This window comes from Theobroma cacao, chromosome 5 (genome assembly GCF_000208745.1).
Source record: "Theobroma cacao cultivar B97-61/B2 chromosome 5, Criollo_cocoa_genome_V2, whole genome shotgun sequence".
NCBI lineage: Eukaryota > Viridiplantae > Streptophyta > Magnoliopsida > Malvales > Malvaceae > Theobroma > Theobroma cacao.
In genome coordinates, this window is record NC_030854.1 from 26,653,923 (window position 1) to 26,677,449 (window position 23,527).

General features: G+C 33.6%; 1 protein-coding gene across 2 annotated transcripts; it reads right to left on the bottom strand.

Moving 5' to 3' along the window:
* Window positions 1,952-23,256, bottom strand: LOC18598933 (insulin-degrading enzyme-like 1, peroxisomal). 2 transcript variants are annotated; one of them, XR_001928136.1, is made up of 27 exons: window positions 23,003-23,256; window positions 22,841-22,916; window positions 22,462-22,529; window positions 21,662-21,753; window positions 21,490-21,563; window positions 21,346-21,389; window positions 20,531-20,582; window positions 19,752-19,874; window positions 19,520-19,632; window positions 19,210-19,372; window positions 18,109-18,201; window positions 17,849-17,934; window positions 16,962-17,048; window positions 13,686-13,789; window positions 13,091-13,193; window positions 12,864-12,959; window positions 12,561-12,750; window positions 12,263-12,324; window positions 11,091-11,195; window positions 8,003-8,204; window positions 7,678-7,886; window positions 4,852-4,976; window positions 4,720-4,771; window positions 4,555-4,641; window positions 2,958-3,080; window positions 2,357-2,748; window positions 1,952-2,256 (listed from the first exon to the last, which is right to left on the bottom strand). XR_001928136.1 is itself a non-coding variant. In XM_018121713.1 (26 exons), exons 1-26 carry the CDS (start codon window positions 23,123-23,125, stop codon window positions 2,503-2,505), a joined length of 2,898 nt encoding a protein of 965 aa, XP_017977202.1. In that variant the 5' UTR covers window positions 23,126-23,256; the 3' UTR covers window positions 1,952-2,502. The 2 variants fall into 2 exon arrangements, 1 of the variants encoding a protein (XP_017977202.1); XM_018121713.1 differs by having other exon boundaries at window positions 1,952-2,748.

The window sequence follows — 23,527 nt, forward strand, 5'->3', positions numbered from 1 at the left end:
AACCGAGGCTGTTGGGTTGGGGTGCTGAGGCACATTGTGTAGCTGGCTTAGGCCACCCTTGTACATTTGTATATTTGAATGTAAATACAAATACCCAATTCATACTTGCTTTCTTATTGCTTGTATGCCTTCCTTATTGAGTGCTGGTTACCTTGATTAAGTGAGCGTGTGGACCAAATAAGATGCTCGAGAGTATCGTGCCGCTAGAGATGGGCTGCTAGAGGTTGTGCTTTCCGGGCAAGGGCTTGATACGAGTTGTCCAGAACGTGCGGATCAGAAGCTTAACGAGCAGGGCTCGACTGATTGAGCGTACAAGTGTTCGAGGTTTTGCTTCTGCATTAACGATCTTGTCAAAGGAGACCATCCTTGACCAAGTAAGCCACCGAAGTGACCCAAGAAAGGGCATGGTTGAGGGCCGTATGGGTGCAGAGAGAAAACCCCCATGACAGACGCATGTGGTTGTATTTGTCTAAGCATCGAACTTGACACAAGGGATCTCATTCTTGTGTGGGATAGAGTTGTAGATTGCATGATCTTGGACTCTATACTCCATCTAGTAGTGTAGAGTGGCTTCATGTGTTTGGCTGAACATTTGTGCTCTAACAATTTGGATCTGAACTTTTAGTGCTTTTGAGGAAAGTCAGATCCTTGAATGCCATGTTGTAGTTAGAGAAAAAAGTCATAAAGGTTGTTCCTAAGTCGAGGGAGGTTTCAGCAATACCTATACTTTGAGATATTTGGAGTTTAACAAGGTGATTTTGAAGAACACTGGTTGTCCTTTGATGCCGCCATAGTTGAAGGCTAATCTTACTGCTCCAAAATGGATGTGAGTGTATCCTTACTCTAACCACATAGCTAGAAACTCTGGAAGAATCTTAAGAATAACGAAATGCTCTTGTAGACTAGAAAGAAGTATAAACTGGTCAAACCTTGCAGAGAGTATGTATTTTTTGGAATTTGGGTTTTTGGAGATATTAATCTCTTTATGGAAGAAGGAAAAGAGGTAGAGGATTTTTTGAGGGCTTAGTATGAATTTAGTAAAGGTAGGTGAGAATCTTCAACTTGATTACTCTTTGGGATGTGAGTAATCTCATAAAAGAAGTCATATTTAGAGACTATAGTTTTCTTAAGTACATGAGAGGGAAGATAGGAGAAAAAGGGACAAGTAAAAGTAGAAAAAAGGAGAGAGTCTATGTGAGTATGGTTTTCATATCTTATTGGTGTTTGACTATTCTTTGTCCAAATAGTGTCGTAACATTGTAATCCTTCACTAGCTCATTGGGTAAACTAACATAGTAATAGAATAATGTTGACTATCAAGCATCACTATAAAGTAAACTGTTGTGCATGTAACCACTCTAATTCCAAGGCACAGGGGAGATCGACGTCAAAAATCAGAATAAAATGTGAAATCGTAGACCGCAACGTTAAGCGTCGTAGATTAAGCGGCCTTTTGTGCTTTAGACAAAATTACCAATCAAAATTTCTTTAAAAAATACTAATGTGTAGTAGTAACAAATATTTACTGAGGTTCTCTTTATTCTCACATTATCATTCAATAATGCATAAAATTATAAGGAGAATTATACCTTTTCACATCTTTATTTGGTTAAATTTTTTTCTTATTTCAATTTAATTTATTATTTTTAATTAATACCAATTAATTTAATTTTCATTCTAAAACTTATGATTTTGTTCAATAAAATAATTGCTTTTATTTATTAAAAATAATTTAAAATATTATAAAACATATATTTATTACATTTTATCACATTTGCATTAAATTTTACTAAATTTTACCTTTTAAAAAAAAGTTTACTAAATGTTACTTTATCATTATTTGACAACACTATTAGAACAACTATATTCAGCCAAACATCGTTTCTTCTTTTGCAGTAGAAAACTTTGGTAAACAAGATCAAACACTCACTAAATAATAATGGCCAATAAATTAAGTTCATAATCTGTATATGGGAACGTTGAGGTTGTTTTCTTTCTATTAAAAACACTGAGTTTGGTAAAGTTTCTATTAAAAGAAGGGTAAACCACTTTATGCATGGGTTGGGTACAACAATCCAGCTCCTTGGATCTAAAACTCAACCAACGTTTAGGCTGAAATCATGAGCAAATATGCAGGAAAATCCTACCCACTTTCATTCTACCAAATAAATTCCACACCACAAGTTTTATTCTTTCCATATACAAATGACTGCAACTCCATTTCTCTACCCAGACATGCTTTTTGTTTGCTTGTACCTAGGCAGGATTAAAACAGTATATATCAGAAGAGGAACCAATGTGCTATTTGCTGCTTTTCTCCTATGTAGAACAATGCCTCAATCCATGTAAAACTTACTGTAAGAAGCTTTGCCAGTGATCCTACACCATTATTCTGTTTGTTTCCATTGCATGCTTGCCTAAATTTCGTACATCACTGAACAATTTGTTTTACAAAAGGGGATGAGCTTGAACTCCATCTCCCCTCTCCCCTCGTCTTCCAGCCTACAGCTTCATAAAGCCTCCTTTGAATGAACCATAAAGCGGTTGTGATCTTCTAAAACTGAAGATATCATCAATTTGGATGGTGTGCGGTTGAGATGGCTCACTTTTATCTGAGTTGATTTCAGACAAATGTTGGTTCCCGTAAACTCGCACGCTAAGTGTCTTCTTTTGAGTTGCACCAACTTTTATATTTTCATTGAAAAAATCTATCAATTCTTGTTGTGTAAGCTGCCTTAACGCTGCAACCTGTTTAATAAAGATGGTAAAGATAAACTATTTAATGACATAAACCATTCAGATCAAACTAAAACATTCAATTTAGATGAATAGTTAAATTAAAATGTAGTGTTACATTAAGTCAAAATAAAATGTAGATGTATTTCATTTAACAGAATCTGCAAAAAAAGTACACTCTTTTTTCTTACCCTAAGTACATATCAGATTGATCTACATACCTCAGCTTCTCTCCTATCAAACTTGAGCGTCCCATCACTGATCTCTCGCCAGTAAAATCTAGATTCTTCCCTCAAATTCTTGTGCTTCTCAAGCTTCATATCAATCAATGCATTTATGTTGCTCTGTGTAACAAGTTGGCAGCTGTTATACTATTAAAGGACAAACTCACTCACAACCAACCACAAATGCACACAATCATACACACACCTTACAGTTAGATAATAAAATCTTGAATAGAAAACAAATGCAAGAATCACACACCCAACCCACACTCAAAAGTCATGCACATGCAATCTGCATCAAATGCTCAACAAAATTATTGGAATAATTACTCTGAAATTCCTTCATCTACTAAATGCATAAAGGGCATTCAACTAAGAGATCATTAGGCAGATGATTTTCCAAATGTTATGCAGCTGAATTGTCAACGAGATGTAAGAAATTCTACCCATAATAGATAATTTACCAACATGATACACAAAATAGCCTGCTTTGATATCAAAGTTGTAAATGTACCAAAGAAAGGTAACTAAGAAACATAATACGAACAGGTTATCAAAACATGGAATAACCAACAATATTTTGACTACAATAAACGCCCATGTTTACTCTGGCAGCAAGATTCTCTTTTTCAATTTAAAAATGTATGACAATATATATTAGAACTCAACCATGCATACTATCCAACAGATTGTTTCAGATTTGCATTTTCAAGCAATCAACCATTGGCATTCTAGTACAAACTATGACACAGCAGAAAACATGAAGCCGTGCTCTTACCTTATGACTAGAGAAACAATGGTGTAGGGCATATTTGGGGAAGTTTTCCTACTTAGGGTTCATGGTGGGTTGGCTAGAAAACTAGGGATTTTAGGTTTTACACCTATAATTTGAATTAAGATTTGATAATCAATCAGGGAATGAATCAATTGAGATTGGATTTCCAAATAGGGCTGTAGCATGCCTGGGGAAAGATTGCTGGAAGTTTCTGGCAGCAGTGGAATTAGAAGAAAATAAGTTTTAGAGCTGCTGTTCTGGTGCTAGGAAGAGTAACCTGTAGCACTGTAGAGTAGAGATGGAAAGAAGAAAGGAGATTACAGATCACTCAATTACAACTCCAGAAACTCTCAATGACTAAAATCTTGAGGAGCAATAAAAACATATAACTACGAAAAAGAGTAACTTATCCTACTAAAACTAAGATTCTAAAATCATTAAAATTACAAAAAAGACTCAAATAATATATACTACTAAACACTACTTTAAAAACCTAATATCTCTAAGCAACCCAAAATAAGACCCAATGGACCACGACAAAGATCCATACCAGCAAAACAAAAGTGACAAAAAACCCAAACAGACCAAAACTAAATTAAATCCATAAATTACTTTAACGAGAGAAACTTTGTTGATGAAGAACCCGAGAATTTAGCCTTGGGCTTCCAAAGAAGATGGCATTATCTAACAAGCTACTGATGCTATATCAAACAATCTCATGAATAAATTACCTTGGACCTTTGTCACACAAGTTTAAAAAAAATTCCACAAAAACACACAAAAAAGAATTACTTCCACCAGCAGAACTCTCCATGTTACCTTAAATTCATCATTTGTCATCTCATACAGTTTACTCTCAAACATTCTGAGGAATGCCTCAACTCTCAAATCAATATGTCCTGGACCCTGTTAAGAGAGACCATGTTTTAGAGTTGAAGTGAAAAGGCAATAAGTATGTACAAAAATGAGAACCATGCTAATCACCTTTACTGTAGATTGGATAATGAATTGCACCCCACGGATTCCAGAATCATTCCTAATGAAAGACAATCCAAGACCTTAAAATGCAGCAGAAAATGCAAGCATAATATTAAGGGACAACAGTTTTTCTCATACCTCTGCATGAGGACAGTAATGTACCCCAGTTGCTCAACAGATCGAAGCTGATGAAAGGCAGGTTGCTTTGCAATAAGGGCAAAAAGTTGAAGTTTCACATTCAATATAAAATCGTCCCTATGAACCTAGCCATTCAAAAATGATTCACATCAGAATTGCGTAATATCAAGGGGCATATGACTCCAAAACTGATACAGGAACAGAAGCAAAGCAGAATCATACAGAAATGTAGTCCATCTTTTGGCAACCTTGTCTGTCAGAAAGGATTAAAAGGTAATAACTATGTCATGGTAATGAATGTTAATCTTTGGATCAGTTCTTTTGGGATCCTTCACCTGTCAAGTGCAGGATCCACTTCAACCATAGACATCCTTTCAATTCATATACATACATATACACACACACAACTATTTCATTCAGAGATGCCCATAAAATGCAACCAGAACATTCCATAGATATTTGGACAACAAGAACCTTTCATGTTCTACAAAATTCTAAAATAAAAATAAGTAAATAAGTAAGTTTGCATCCAAGCATTTGTCTCATTGGTTGGTGCATAATCTCCCTGCCTAAAGAGCAAGATTCAAATCCCCCCTCCCCCAATTATAAAAAAAGGAAAAAAAAAGTAAGTTTGAAGACAGTTTTGCATGGGGGTGCAATTGAAATCACCTTTAGAATCATGTATAATTTTCTTAGTTTTCTAAACATCAAATCAATTGCAAAAATTTATTTGTGAGGTTAAATTGATACTTTCGGGAACATGCTTTATTTCAAGCTCTCCCACCTCGAGGAAAGAGTTCAGGAAGTGGAAGATACCCTCTACAACCAAGTGGGTGAAACATATAAATTTCACATTTTCATCTTAACATTTCAACTATTAGGCCAGACAGTGGTAGTTGTATTTAATGTGCACTGCCTAAAATCATTGTGTTATAGTGTTTGATGGACACAGACCAAGCTAATGTCCCAACATATGTTTCATGCCCATTATATATGGACAAAAGTCTTTCACCAGATGCTTAAAGCAAATTATCCTCCACAAAATCATGTGATGCTCCAAGGATGATCAATGCCATTTCCATACAATATGGACATATCTTTGTTTATTGGGTAAACTCCACCTACACCTCTTGTAGTTTTAATTGTTTCCCCACGACACCCTACAGTTTCTTTTTTCCCAAATAGCATCCTATAGATATCTTCTTCTTTTTTAATTAGCACCTTGTGGATGACTTACGTTCTCACGGAGGCTTAGGTTGTTAATTTTGCTCAGTAAAATTACAAAAATACCCTAATGTGTGAACAAACAAACAAACTTTGAATTGAGGGTGTTTTCGTAATATTGGAAAAATTAACAGCTAAAACCCTTGTGAGAACAGAAATTATTCACAAGATGCTAGTTGAGAAAAAAGGTATCGATGGGGTGCTAACTGAGAAAAAAGAAACCACAAGGTGCCACGTGGATAATTTGAAATCACTAGGGGTGTAGGGGACATTTACCCTTGTTTATTCAACAGAAATTTGCTCCTTGCAGAGCCATGGGTTATATTGACATAAATCCAAAACAATGCTATGAAATTTGGCACCATCAAAGGAGTCAACTAAAAAACATACAGGTACAAGATTTTTAATTTCACATCCAGCCCTTGGTCTCTGGCAAAATGGATGAATATAACAGGTTGAGTTGAATAAATGAGTGATATAACATTTTGACTATTGGTCAAGAAAATTTATCTTCATAAACATGAAAAACCTAAACATCAATGACATATTCCTTCATGGACAAGGTAATAGGTGTCCAAAGTACGGCTCCAAGTATTTTGCAGCAAATGTTTTCTTATTGGGAAATCCTTAATGAAAATGGTATACATAGGTTATGTTTTGGTATTTGGCATCATTAAAAACTAAATGTACATCATTCTCATTATGGATAATAAAATGATTGATGAAAGTTGCTTGCCAGGAGCAATAACGGGCAATGCTAAAAGATAGATGATCAATGAACAAATGTAGTTGATGGTTGCCATTTTTGAAGGTGGTAATATCAGAACAATTCCTGACAAATGGCAATGGTTGCCCACTTGGACAGTATTTTAACATTCACTCCAGAAAAATGTCTAACTGTTTTTGAACAATTAATTACATTGTAATTTTGTTTATTGATCCTGAAAATATTTGAATCTTCATATATCAGACCAAATATAAGAAATAATTCCCCGTAAATCACTTTTTATTAACAAAAGCAGCCTAAACAAAATAATGCAGGCCCTAAATGGAGAAAGCATCAGCTAAATTTCAAGATGTAAAGGATGAATGCATGTCAAGATTAATGAGTACTACAGTCAAAGAGGACCTGAAATGATATCCGAGAATATATTGGAAAATCCAACATGATTAGATTATGAACAATGGAGCCTTTGATTAATAAGATCGTATGGCATTTTTTCTATAGATGCTTAATGGAGTCCATGATCAAGGCTAACACCTAAAATTCAAACCAAGGAAGAGTTTTATACATATAAAGTCAGATAGCAGATAAAGTTTAGGTAATTAAAGCTAACCAGACATTTCAAAATTCACACCTACATCCACAGTCCGTGGCAGAAATGGGAAAAGAGAAATCTTTCACAGGCAAATGCAAAGCTCTGGATATTTTAGCATTAACATAATAGTTCAAAAGACTGCCTCTATTTAGATATTAAAATTCAGGGCAATTATGTCTAGATAAAACTCATTGGGAGCAATATAATACAAGATCCTGATGGGTAAATGCATTCCAGATAATATGACCAAAAATTTTATATTCTCCAGACAAACCACAATTACCTGAATATAGTGGACTAAAGCAGAATTCTCATCACTAGGATTGAGGCCTTCCTTAGAGTAGAAGTAATTCATGCCTCTTTCAAGCTTGACAACTCTATTAGTTAGATGCTGGGACAGAAAAAGTGGTTGGCATATAGGTTTTGAACCCTTAAAGAAAACATCTTCAACAAGCTGAATCATTGACTCTGCTTCCTCCTGTTCGATGTTTCCTATGGGAGAAAAAAATAAAAATAAAACAAAAGAGAATATATTTAGAACCTAGCAAGTATGACTAGATGCAACAAAAATGTGACTGGGATGGAGAGGGCAGACACATATGACAAACCTGCTATGTAACACTCCAGGAAAGCCCTTGAGAGCATCATGGTAGCAAATTTTGCAAGGTCTTCTGCATTAAGATGAGGTAAAACTTCAAGTTGTTCCATCCAAGGCCATGTCTGGTCCTCTAGTATTAATGAGCAATTGTACATAGCCTGTTGATAGGGTTGCTGAAACTTGAAATTTTGATAGTCCTTCATTACCATTTCCTAATAAAAACAAAGAAAGAATACGAAGGGCAGAATAGAAGGTTATTAACAAACATATTGATTAACGTAATAAATAAATTTCTAATCACATGCTCTATTGATGAACCAATAAATTCAATCCACATAAAATGGTTTAACTAAAAAGATTTGTCTCATCCAATGGCTTACATTAGCAAGTTGACCACAAAGTACATACCCAGAACCTCTGTTTACTCATTTTCAGTGATGTAGATTTTACTTTAACAGAGAGAAGACAGCCAGGCTGCCAAACCAACATTTTATCAGACTACATAAAATCTTAAGGTTGTTCTTTTCCCTTCCAAAACTGAAGGGAATTGATTATATATGGATGAACACTTCTCTAACATGTGCCATGCCATGGATCATATGTTCATCTGACCTTGATTTTTGAATGTGAGAAACAAACAGTTAAAATTTTTATGTTTGACAACACAGGTCATAGGTGCTACAAGATGACCTTATGACAACCCACCCTCCCTTCAGAGGCAAGTTTATAAAGGCCCTGCATTTGTGCCCCAATTAAAGTTAGCTTCACTTAACTAGTAAATGTAAAAGTTACATAAATATCCATAATTCGATTGCCAATATCTAGTCATCAGGATATTGTTGACAAAGGATATTCTACCCTCCTAACCCAATCAAAATTTATCAACAATGGCCAGTGAAGATTGAAAGCCCTTTGCTTTGCTACTCACACTGCATTGTTTTTATTACCTTTTCACTGATGGCATAGGAATCCCACATCTCTTGCATAAATCAAGCCTAGTGGTATAAGAGCCAAAAATGGAGCCTCTTCCAATCAGCTATTGCTTTTGATATGGACTCAACCACCAGTGTTACAAAATTAGCATCTTATAAGCATAATACTTATAAAAAAACCCTTGAACTATTCAAAAAAATTCAAATAAACCCTTGTTCTTTTATTACTCTCAATCAAGCCCTTGTAGCCCTATACTTTAATTTTGGACCAAATAAACCCTTATAACTAACAATTTACTAATTGCCATTCGTATTTTGATAACTATTGTTTTATGCTGAAGTGACACTAACGTGGTATGGTGATTTGTCATAGTGGAGGGTGAGACTGCCACACCTTGACATCACTCTCAACTATGACTAGTCAACATGTCACATCGACATCATGGAGGCATAAAATGACAAGTGTCATTTTGCCTAACAACAGTCAACCATTAGTTATAAGGGCTTATTTTGATCCAAAATAAAAGTACAAATGGCTTTACTAAATGCAAAAAAAATAAAATAAAATAATGGTCCAGTTGTTTTGGCGTAAAATATTTTCTAGAAAATGTTTTCAAGACTTATGTTTATTTGGAAAATGGAAGATTTATTCTAGATGTAAAACATTTTACAAATCAACAGGAAAAACACTCATTGATCACGTAAAATGTCTTACGCCTTTGACAGGCATAAGACATGTTTTGGAGAACAGAAAGAATGTTTTTACTAAGTCTAGTAGTATAGGTTTAATGAAAATATTAATAATGAAATCATTATTTAAAATATTAAATATTAATATTTAATTTAAAATATTAAAAAAATAAAAATATTAATTTAACTTTAAAATTTTTTAACTTAAAATATTAATATTTAAATTATTCAATACCGTTAAAATTAAAAAAATATTTTTTAATGAAATCATTCAATGTAATTAATATTTTATTTATAAATTGAATAAATATTACTAATAATTATAACAAAAAATATTTCAATGATCGTCATTTGATGAATACACATTATCAATATAGGTTTTGAATGTTTTACACAATTGATGAATATTTGATATTTCAATGAGATGGAATTTTTTTGAAAATTAATGCTTACTATCATTACAATATGTGGTTAAATACTTTAGAAAATACCATTATTGATTTTCCCCACTTTTTATTTCCATTCTTAATTTTAATGTGAACCAAATGACACCAATCAATTCCTATTTATCATTTTAGCACTCAAATAACTCACGTTTCAAAAAAAAAAAACCACTCAAATAACTCCACCAGCGATGGTGGAAAATATTTTCCACAAAATGATCCAAATAATAGAAAATGTTTCGACAGTTTATCCAAATAACAGAAAACATTAAATTTTCCTCTAAAATACTTTACACGAAAAAAATTTCCCCCCAGCAAGTTATTTTCTATTTACCAAACGGACTCTAAGGCTTATCTGAATTTTCTTAAAAAGTTTAGGGGGCTTTTTTAGGTATTATGCCTTTGAAATTATTGCAGAAAAACTAAGCCTATACTATAATAATAGAAATGTACTTTGAAACTCTAAAGGTGATATCTTGGTGTATCAGGATAATTTAACTTTTTAATAACTTTGTACATGACTATATATATGGTACACTTAGCATAACTGTGGAGAAAAATTCTTTTTCGGACTACTGAATTTAGACGTGACACTGTAATAAATAAAACAATGGATGAAAAGATTGCATAATAATCACAGGACTTTAACACTATATGTAAACTTCAGGTGATTATGAGCTCAAATAACAAGGGCCCAAAATTATGAAGTCTCATAAAACAACCAAACAAATAACTAATTCCAGAAGATCCGAAAAAGAAATACACTCACCTGGACCAAGCAATTTGATGTTAGTGGCAAATTTAAGGAGGAAAAATAAAAGGTTGCAATACCTAAAACACTTGAAGTGGTGAACCTCTAGGCATAACAAACCTTAATCATTACCTTTGTATTATTATATTAGTCAATAAGTAACACCAGCTCAAGAAACACAAATGGAAAGAGCAGACCAGAGACAATGGCATACTGACACCAAAAGGCAATTGTTTATCTCCGAAGCTTAAGTAGCAATTTATATAGTCTTTTAATCATTACCTTGATTACTGAAAACCTGTCAGGTTTCACTTCAAATTTTGCAATTTTATCGACTACAGTTTCCAGCAAGATCCTCAACTTGTGATTATAACCAACCAATGTGACCTAAAAGAAAATAACAAATCAAAAGATACCATCTAATTAAGAAATGAAAGATATGATTAATGCCATATAACTACTATGATAAGTGCAGACACACATATAGAAAGAAAGAGAGAAAATGATTACCATAAAAGAGTGTTAACTTTCCTTCTTGGATCTTTTCAACTAAGGTAAGTATTTAGAGCATGCATATCATCAGTATAGAATATTTCCAGCCAGTTCTAAATTTAATCTAACTTAAGAGAAGGCAAACTACAGATTGGTGCAATAGTAAGGCAGAATTTAGAGTCTGCCAGTGTAAGTTAATTCTTTATAATTCTCAAAAGATTATACATTTCACACACTTTAGTTACCTTCTCAACAGCAATATGATAAAAGTGCATTCACCAAACAAATAAATAATCCACCCATAGAGTAAAGCAGCATAGGGAGTAAGTTCCTTGAAACAATGCTTCAGAGAGGATACCCTATTTTAACCAATTCTTGCCCTTTTCAGAGTTCCTTTCAATTATGCTTCAGAGGCTTTTCCTTGAATTTGTAATCTAATTATCCCAATTACCTTCTAGCACTCAGACAATTTTGCTTCTCTTTCTTTTCTTTTTTTGCTTTTTGTTTTTTATGCCAAAAACAAAATTGTCTAAATGCTAGATAATAAGCAGGATCATATTGTTGAAGACAAAATTTAGAAGCTTTAATGAGCATCAACATGATCTAATTTACGATCAAAGTTATTAGAACAGACCCAGCCAGCCAATTCAATATGGAGAGTCATGAATCAGGCGAGGCACTCGTCTGAATGACCCTTGTAATCCTCCTTAGGCAGAAATTTCCCAAACTCAGGTGACATGAAGCTTTAACCATGAAACATGCAATCCCACCTCTAAATTCTGGTCAGACAAATCTAAATTCCCTCTCTCATTTTATCCTTATTATAATGAAGATAATCTATATGTGTTAGTATATATAATTACAATTCATTACCTTATCCATAGACAATTCATATTTAGGTCAAATGCACACATTATCAGATGGAATCACGTAAATGCCACAAGAGAAAAAGGAAGAAGTACCTCAAAACCACTATCTGTGTGGATTATGCCATAATAAAGACCAGCAACCTGAGCATAGTAAGCTGAAGCATATAAGATAAAACAAGGCATCAGTAAAGAAGACGATCATACTCAAATGGTAAGAATAATCTAATGTCACTACAGATAGCTTTTGCTATAGATAGCTCAAGCAAAGAGAAAAGGAACTGGGGAAGGAGGGGCAAGTAGAATTGTACATTTAAAGGCTACTGCCTTATAATCTGAGTACTGTACAATCACATTACACCATTAAGGAAAAAGGATAAGAAATTTAACATACCATATTCATTCAAGTAATCCATCAATAACCGTGCAAAAATATCTGCAAGAACTTCAGCTTCAGGAGAGTTGCTAGCATATGGGCAGTTGAAGTCTATCTTAACATATGCCTTAGGAGTGGAGAACATTGTATCAGGCTTGTACCATAATTTTGAATATGATGACTTTCTCAACAAAACCGGAAACTTGACCTGTTCCAAAGGTTAATCACAAGAGAAGTCAGAATAACTACAAAAGGATATTTTAAAAAAAAAAAAAAGTGACAACTTTAAAAAATAAGATCAAATTGTTAGATCCATCAAACCTTCTCTTGAGAACTCTTAAGAGACAAGTCTGTTGGTATAAAAACATTAGGGGCAGGTAAATGCAGCTTTTCCATAGGAGCCAATGACATCCATTCCTGCAGTCAAATAAAGATTCCATCAAGCACCTGTTTTTTAGTGGAATCAATGACTAGTACATCATTTAGACAAATGAAATTATTATTATACAGATCTAGTCATTTATCATCAGCAAGGTCTGACCACGGACCTGAACTATTGAGGGGGTAACTTTCTCAATGGAATATGCAGTTCCATACCAAGGCTCAACCTTGTCAGTCAGTCCCTCAAATTTCTGTGACTCCCAGAAGATTCTGTTAGAAAGAGGGCTTATCAGAAATAAACCATACCATAGCACAACAATAACTATCTCGAGCTAACAAGACACAAAACCATTTCTGCAATTCAGAAAAACAAGGAAAGTTTTTTAAACATTTCGAAGAACTCTTCTGAAAGCTTCCAGATATTATTTGTAATGAGAATAAACTTAATAGCAACTTTGTTTAGAGGAGCTACAATAAGTGAATGCATTTGATAACTTGGCAGTTCATTTGTTTAATAACATGCACAGTGTAATTCACACAAACATAGAAAAAAAAAAAAAGAACACCAATATTGAGAGCTTCAAACTAATAATAGAGCATGGTGCATTTGTGAAAACTTAAAAACTATTTCAAAAAGGAGAGCCAAACAAGGTAATTAGATGTATACTTGCATTGATATAAAGGTAAAAAGGGCTTAAATGTCTCCAATGGGACAAGTGAATGCTTCATATGTCCCATTTTAGTCCTCACTCAAACGCATACCTGACATTCTCTGGACAAAGCTCATTTAGTATCATTTGTATAGTGTCTGGATTGAAATTCGAAGGCAACGATGACCCCACTAGCCAATCTTTTGGAGGATATATCTGAAAATCAATTTCAAAAGAATAAGAATCAAACTAGTTAAGCCCAAACGTAAGATCATCAATAATAAAGGGAATATTGCACTAACTGAATGAACAATTTATACATGAGGGCGATTCAGATATAGACTGACAATCTAAAGCAAGTCCCAAAAGTCAAAGCTTGAATGCTTGCTGTTTAAATGATCAGCAATTCTCCTTAAGAAAGCTCTCAAAGGAACTGGAGGAGGATCTAAACAAGCTTGTAAGTCAGCTACCAAATGAGCATGAGGAAGATGTTGCTTCTGAAACAATCCTTCAACATTAGTTTTCACAGATGCACCAAATGCAATAAATGTTATCTTCAAATACGGCGACTCAGGTGCACCCTTCAAACATTGTGAATTATCAACCTTTCTGTTCGTTTCCTTAATTGCTTCTTGATCAATCACAAATCGCATTACGCTTCTTCTAAGGAAGCCTAATATCTCCACTAGCCTATGGCAAAGTAGTGCCAAATCAGCACATACATATACTAACCTTGGATACTCAAAGTATTTTGCAAATTGACACGCCAATGAAAAATACTCTCCTTAATTAAAAATGGCTAACTCCTTTTAGCCAGAGAGCAATGCATAAATGCCCTCCTAATATATGGCCACACCTTCCTATACATATACGCAAATTCAGGATCAGAGAAAACATAAAGATCACTAATGGTGATATGCAAGTCCAAGAAATCCCTCAATAATCATAAGGCTCTTTTCCATAGAAAACCCTCTAAGAAGTTCATAAAAATTGGGGCATTTATGAACATTTATTTAGTTTTGATTGATAAATGCTGTAAAGAGGGAAAGATGGAAAATTTTTCGATCTAGTGGCTAGATCTCATGAAAAACATCCCAACAACTCTGCTTCATCCAAAATTTTCCTATTTAGACAGAAGAGCCAGACTAAGGGCCCATTTGGCATAATGCTGAAATTGGTTCCAGTGAGATTGAAAATAGAAATGACTGTGAGATTGGACTTGCAGCAGTGAGATTGAAACCGACAGCGAGACAATATGTGTTTGTAGAAATAACATGGCAGTGAGGTAAGCTATGATGAGAAGAAAAACTGATCATTGAGGACATTAACTAGAAAATAGTATAAATAAATTATTTTCATTTATATTTAATAGTTTACTAGAAATTTTTAAAATTTTGCAAAATTATTCAATAAAAAATAAAGACACATCATTTTCAATTATCAAAATAATTAATAAATAAATTACTAAAAAAATATTTTATTCAATCAAGTGATAAATTAATAATTATTTAATACATCTATACAAATTATTTATTTCCTTTAAAGGACATTAAGTTGCATTTTATGTTATAAACAATTCAATCAAAATAAAAAAAATTATTCTTATTAAAATAATGATTAATATATAATTAATAAATATTGACACATTTATAAGTAAATAATAATATTATCTTATTTTATTTAATTAATTATAGTATATTTTTCATTTATTTATTAATTTAATTGTTAAAACTTTAATATATTAATCGATAGTACCCAGTTGGCCATATTCAATTAGGAGCATTTTCATCCTACATATTGAGGAACAAAACAGAGAAAAGAAAAAGAGAAATGAAGATAAAATAGGGAAAAATGGGAAAAAAAAAATGGCTCGTTTGAGCCACAAAATTCCCAAGGATCCAATAGCCCAACTACTAGTGGAAGGCGGTCCAGTGCAGCTAGACATGCCCCCAGCCACACATCACTGGCCAGCCAAACAGCAGGCAGCTGCAGTGCAGCCAATTTTAGGCCTGAACTGGCCTGCACTGACGCAATAAATGGCCCTAAGTGTAATCCAGCATCTTCCTCTCTACACCCTGTACTTACACCAGCAGCTCAGGTTTCATTACCTGATTGGACATATTGATGAATTACACCATTGCTATCCTTCAAAAGAAGAAATATGGATTTGGACAAGAACAAAAAAAGTGAGAATACCGTATCAGACAATATGAAGAAATACAGTCCAAAATCCAAAGAATTCAGCTAAGAAAAAAGCAAAATGGTGGCCAACATGTTCAGTGAATTGAAGGCAATTAAATTTGCCATGCAAAATTTGCACTATGAAATAAAACTTTCAGATCACAAATGGCAGCAAATAGTACCTATATAGGTCTAAATAGCTCCAAATAGTAAAACCATAAGGCAAATTTTTCCAGAAAAATTATTAATCTTTCATTCACCCGAAAAAAGAGGCTACACACAACTTTAAATTTTCCTAAGCTGGATTCTTTGGATTTGCGGCAACAATTTCATCAACCTATCTATATTGTCTATGCATTTTTCTGTTCTTCCCCAAATCCGTGCTCTTATCTTGAAGAATAAAAAATGGTTAAATTCATCAACACATCCAATCAAGAAGTGCAATGTATTTAGTTGTAATAAACTTTCAACAAAATTTCAGTAAATTGTAGTTTTTGTTTCCTCTGTGTTCCTCATACTTCCTTTAGGTTCCACTCTTACACCTACTCATATATTTTCACATACATACTCAAACATGCATTTGATACACACCCTATTCAAAGCAACCTTGTAGTATTTGATATTTCTTGTGTAAATATTTTGAATTAGAAACCATGCTTGTAAATAGGATAGGATTTAGTAGGTGACCACCTCAAGTTGCAAATGTTGTGGCAATAGACTCTTCAAGTCCACTTTTCAAGTGGCAGAAAGTAGAAAACTGTGACATTATTCAAAGATGGGCATTCCAAGTGTCTTCACCATCAAGTAATACAGCCATCCAAAGAATTTAAAGCAACTAAAATGCATTAGTCACTGCATGTTGGCCGTGTTATCTCTTTTACACAACAAATATCCAAACATGAAAAACAAGCTTTCATTTCAAGTGATCAAGCATACAAAATAATCCCTGCTTTCCATATATTATAGTTAAAGCAGCAATGCAATGAGTAGTTTTAGTATCATGTCCTTCCTGGAAAAGTTCTAATCTAAAAAAAGTTTTTGCATAAATTTATGGTATAATATAAACAAATAGACTTAACTATGAGTGAAAACAATGTCAAAATGCTACCAGTAAAAAACTTAAACAAAAAGTTCAACCAATAAAAAGAGGGAGAAAAAGAGAAATGGTGGGGCGGAAGGGGGATGTAATTAAACTGTAATAAATTACCTGCATATTTGATGCAATATTTACAACATAGTCAATAGGAGGGAATTTGTCCTGATAGTGAAATCCTGTCTCACAAACAGCTGAGAGCTTCATACACAAATTAAAAAGTCATAGAATCATTAATTTAGAACTTGATAGATACTGACTATTACTAAAATCAAACCATAGGAAAGAAACGAAAATTAATTAAGATTGACACACATAAAATATAATGACCAATTGGCAAAATCTAAAATGGTTCAGCAATTATCTTGACCAATGTGCCTATAGCTATGCAAGCTGGTGAAGTCGTCTTACTCTTTTCGTATATTTTACATTAAGAAGAAAAGAAAACCTGACAATGAGATTCATTATGATAAACAGGAAAATTGCACAATAAACTTCCTGTTTCTTACTCCCCACACCAAAAATAAAAAAATAAAAAAAAACCCAAGGTAAAGTTGAACTAATCCCATATACGGTAGGACTTGAACCTGGGACCTAAAGGTTCCAGGGCTCCTTGGCGATCACTAAAGAATCTGCAACAGAAGAAATTTCTCAAAAATAAGCACCAGTCTGATGGCTGTATTATTATTATTTTATGAATTTTGGCTACTTTCATGGGGCAAAACTGTAATCTCTTAATTTATGTTTCTCTAGGATTAAATTCTGTTGAGGTTAGATTATTCGAGCAGTTAGGCACTTTTCTTAGAGGCCAAGTTGGTTCTTCACTAGCTTACTAGAACTTTTTTTTTTTATCAGAACTTGTTTGAGGTAGTTTCCTGTAGTCTAGGTTAGTTTAGGGTAGCAGCAAGAAGGATATATACAAATGATGATAAGCAGTCACAGCATCAACGGTCAATAACTCCTAAAACAACTATAATTTGTTCAGGTATTATAATGCATACCTCATCAAATATCCATTCACAAACACCAGACTGCTGCAACAGTTGAACGTATTTAAATAACAACCCAACTATATCCTGCATGTGATCTGAAATTTAATCAATGAAAACAATATTAGTCAGGTACAAGTTAAAAGACATCATGGTTTCCCAGGCAACATTTACAATGCTAGTTAGATTTACCAGAGTAAAATAAATCAATAATTAAACATATCAAACATCCTATGATGAGGGCGAGGATGGGAATGAAAATAAAAACTAACCATGGCCAGCATCAGTAAGATCTATTACTACTTTGAAGAAAGAAAACTCCAAAGTCCATTCACCTTCACCAGCTGACAATCCAGTAGCCCATCCTACAAAGTTCCGTATATATACGCATTTCAGTGGTCTTTCCAATCTATATACCCAATAATCACATAAAATGTACATACACATATAACAAAACATATGAAGATGCACAAAGACACAACTTTATGCATGCCTTCTTCATAAAAGGATGCCTATTGGCCAATGTATGCACATGCAAACTTAATCTAATGTTGCTAAGCCGGTATTATAAAATTTTCACGTAATCATATCAACATTAGTAGGCTCATTGGTTTCTTTCTTGTCTCCAACTCCTTAATCTTTTAAATTTTAAGTTCATTATAAACTAGCACCTATGTCCTTCCTTGCCCACTTTATTAGTTTCTCTGCACCATCTTCACCTTTTATTAACTTTTCTGCTCTTCCAAGCTGAAACAACCAAATACCAAGCAACGGCAAAAAATAAATATCTCATGGCCTTCAGACAATCATCACATACCTAAAGGTTACTTCAATTTTAAACAATTTACTGGGAAATTCAAGTTAAATTCAACACAATTCAGAGCAGCAAGGACACTTAATACCAAATCAGAATACACCACAACTATCATTTGACAAGATTTCCAAAATATTCCCAATCCCTGCACCACGGTATATAGAAGCATGAATTTACAACTGGATTCACAATGCACCAACTTATTTTGCAGAACTTCAACTGATATTTCTATTTAAATGAAAAGTTAAATCTACTGTGAATCCTATTGCAGCATATGCAATGAAAGGAGAGAAACAGCACTAAAATATCAAGATCTAAAGAACCATACAAGAAAAGCGTAGGATATAGAAAACCAAAATACTGTGACAAAAGTTGGTATCTTTATAATATAAGATCTAAAGGCCAATATCTTTTGTATATGTTAACAAAAAGCAATGTCTACATTTTACCTGGATTTTAAGAGGACTCATCCCAAGTTTTAGAGAGGCATGCGTTCTGAGATTTTTTTTTTTTTCTAAATTTAATTGTCTAAAGCATATAAACAACATGTGCAACCCACCTAGTGTTTTCAAGACATAAAACAAAGATCCTTCTCCTTCATGGCCAATGAGGTGACCAAGATACCTGCATGGTCCTTCCTTGTAAAGACGAATGCTTGGTGGTATTGGCCATATAATCCTTAATTTGTGGCCTTGCTTTATTGGAACAGCTCGGACAAGAATCTGACATTTAAAATAAAGGAAAAAAAAAGCCAAAAAAATGTCTCTTAGAACCTTAAATCTTATGGCATAAGTCTTGCTTGCTTTGTTCAAAATTGTGACAAACATAACACAATGACTATGTATAGGCACCATAACAGTACTATATACCTGAAGATGTTCCGATGTGCAAGGCTGACCACGAAATAGGAAGCAGCTTCTATCAGAGTTTCGAATTTCCTGGAACTTGTCCTCCACTAGACTCTGAACTTTATCAAGGCTTTCTGAAAATACCAAACAAAGAAATTGTAATTCCTAATGATTCAAAGCAATCATAGAAAAATTTCCTTTTCTGCTTACTAAAGTCATAGCCCTTAAGTTACTAAAACACATAGTTATTAACCTTTTGCATATACAACCAGATGCATGAGGTTGGCTGAATAATTGTCTTCATAGAACTTAAGGAGCTCTTGCCTTGTATCTACTCCTTTTGCTTTTGGTCTAACTTCCAAAGTTTTCCAGTTCCCTGCACATAACAAGTTTCTGACCAATATAATAATTTATAGATGCTTAGAATATTTATGCACTAGTGTCAGTTTTTCTGTTTTTACAAGTTCAAAACACACACAAGAAAATGCAAAAGAAAGACAGGCAAACCGTATTAGAGATCAAAAAGATCTAGTCATCCATGACAACAAAACACAAAAACAAAAAGCAAAAATCCAACAAAATTAGCTGAGAGGGAAAAAGAGAGATTCGTCAGTATCTCAAAAATGAACTCCATATCAGTGTCCCATGATTGCATATTGAAGTAAAATCAAACACAAGAGAGTACTCAAAAAGGAAGCCTAGTAATTAAGCACTCGAAATCTAATGATGTATCCTAGAAATCCAGAAAAGAGTAAGAAAAGCTTAGCATCTGTCCAAGCAAAAATCAGAACTGTTGAAATACTAAAATGCACCATTACGTTTTTTATTGTTGATCCTTTTCATTCAGATTTCGATAATTAATTCTCCAATTCACTAAGTTAGTTGACTCCCTATGAAGCAGAATGCATGGCCTATGGCCTTCTTAATTAAATGAATTCAACCATAGCACATCTTCCATAAAAGAGAAGAAGGGAGACAGAAGGGGATGTAGGGGAACAAGGGAGGGAAGATCAAATAAGGAAATGTTTTGACCTGTGCTGAATTTGTGATATGGATGACTTTCCGAACTTAGATGTTTCTGAAGCTGCATAGAAGGAAATATTAAAACAGGAAAAGCAGTTAGGACTCTATCTAGGAACTTCAACATTGAAGAATACTACTTGACAAACAACATTAAACAAATGAAACAAAAATGTATAAGTGCAACTTAATACAAAATTAAAATGAATTCGAATCTATTGTTAAACACTATAATACCCATAATCCAGGGAAGAATTCTCCTACCTAACTACAAGCAAGAAAACAAGCAATGCAAAGATGGGAAAGTTTCTAAAAGTGCAATTAGTTTTTCAAACAATTATCAATTCTTGACCGGTTTTGATGGTATAAATCAACCACTACAAATGGCTAGTGTATGAGAGTGACAAACAATGATTCAAATATGAACCATGACCCAGTGTATTTAATAATCAGAAATATCTTTCACTTATTAAGGAACCACCCTTTAGCAATGAAACCATGACATCCATGCATAAAATCTAACCCCTCAAAAGGACTTGAGGAAAGCACAAATTGATGAACAGTCCTCAATCACAGGTATACGCAATTATTCTCATGTATCAATGTCAAAGGATGAATGAACACCTGCCATCATAAGCTCAGCTCACCGCTTTGAGGAACCAATTACATTACAGTTACACAATAAATGGTTTCGTAGTGAAGACCAGCCAAACACCAAATTAGTATTCAATGAGAATTCAAACCATGACTAGCACACGTGTAATAGGGAACTTTCAATGGAGTAATTTGTAGATGTAAAGTGATTCAAAAAAAAAAGTACAAAATACCTGGTTCATTCTCCAAGCATCAGACAGTAAGTTTTTCTGGTTCTCTAGGAAGAGTGTGAAAGAGAGAGAGAACTGTATTGATTAATTGAGGTTTAAAATAGAGGAATCACTGAACTGAAGTAAATCAAGAACCAAAGAGCAAACCAGAATCAACAGCTTTAATTTCCCTTGTGGTAGCATCAGCTGACATCAGTGGTTTGATGAAGAATTGTGCGAACCTGAAGAGTAAATGACAGCAAAACATCCAAACTCACAGACATTACAAGAACATTGATGAAAATAACAACTAAAGGAAAATTGAACAAATAACACCTACCGGTCCAGAGCTTCTTCAAAGCAATCAGTGTTAACATCAAAATAATAGTTGGTCTGCTCAGAAGCTGTAAACGCATTTGTGCTGCCTCCATGCTGTGAATCAGGAAGATAAACAGCATGTAAATTTGATTTCAAAAGAATATTGTTGAAAACAAGTAATACAAATTATTTACTTCACCATAAGCCTCTTTTTTTAAGAGCATATCCCTTTAAAATTTGTATTCAATTCGAGTTAACATTAAATGAGTTATTAAATAAGATATGCATCTGACATGAATCCTTTCAAATTTGATTTTCAATTGATTATAAGATTGCTAATCCAATCTATGTTTACCTGTCTAATTCTAATATTATTAAACTATTCTGACCAAAAAGATATTACCATTAGGTAAATACTTATTTATGCTTCAAACATTATATTTAAAATTTTACAGTTTAAAAATTTTGTGTGAATAAAACAATTATTGATATGCTTATTGATAATAAGGTTTTATAGTGGCAATAGTGGCCCAATAAATGATCCACAGAGCTGATTTCACATAGTGAGAAAAGGCTCAGTTGTTGTTGTGACACAACTATTTAGGTATGATGCACATGACTATGAATTTTAGTAAGCATGATAAAAGATACCATGAGCCCTAATCCCTTTAAAACATTTTTTTTTTTTACCATTTCCCAATTCTACATAGTAAATTAGTAATTAAAACATACGAAACACCATAACTTTATTAAAACAAATAAACATTAAAACTAAACACATATAACAATAAATGACCCTATTGCATTAAAGATGAGTAGCACCTCTGTAATGTACTTTGAGTAACTATCCTCCAAAGGATACTTTTCACTAGCATAAAACAGCATGTGCTCTGCAAGCAACACCAATGCAGTAAAATCAAGACACAGAAAATAATAATAATTCTAGCATGAACTTATTTTTATAATATGGGAGAAGGGGAGCGTTGAACCCAGCTTTTTTGAACCAGGGATACATGAATTTACCTTCGGCCAAATGCTCGGTGCAAATCAACAAGCTTATTTACTAACATTATCAGCAATAGAATTATTTAAGTGTAGTCACATATTGCCAAAATCTTAAGTATAAAAATCAGAAATTCCTGGCAGTTCACAAATACATTGAGAAGATGAAATTAATGGATAAAATGGAAAGAAGAAATACCAAGAAAATGAGCGAGGCCTTCGAGGCCGACGGGGTCACAGAAGGAACCAACACCCACATTCATAGAAGCAGCACACTGTAACATAAAAAATAAAACGACAATTAAAAAAAGAAATCAGACATTTTTGGAACGAAAGAAGGAATTGTAGCAAATAATTTTGCCTTATCGGTATCAGGATCGCTGACGAGAAGAACTTGAAGGGAATTCCTAAGGACGATCCTCCGGTATTCTCTTTTGTCCGTTCTTGGCTTTATAATCTCCACATCTTCTTTTCCGACCGCCATTTTTCAGTTCTCCGACAAAGAAAACAGCAGGTCGGCCCTGCCTTTTATGTATGGTTTTTGGTCTTCTGGATTTTGGCTATTGAGAGAAAGAAAGAAAGAAAGAGGGACGATCTTGGTTGGTTGGCCGGCCAGAAGACTTTGGTGAAAGTATCCAAAGTCTTTATTTTATTCAAATTAGTCCCTATATTGAAAATCAAAACAATTTGTTCTTTTAGATTTTGAAAACTACTTCAATTTAATCACTTTTTCAAACAACATCTAATTTTATCATTTAAAGAGATAATGTCAGCACTAATATAACACTAGGATGGTGTCCGTAGCTACGCTACGAAAAAGATCACAAAAAATATTGATTATATTAGAGTAGATTTTAATTTGATACCTTTAAAAGAGTTTGTAGAG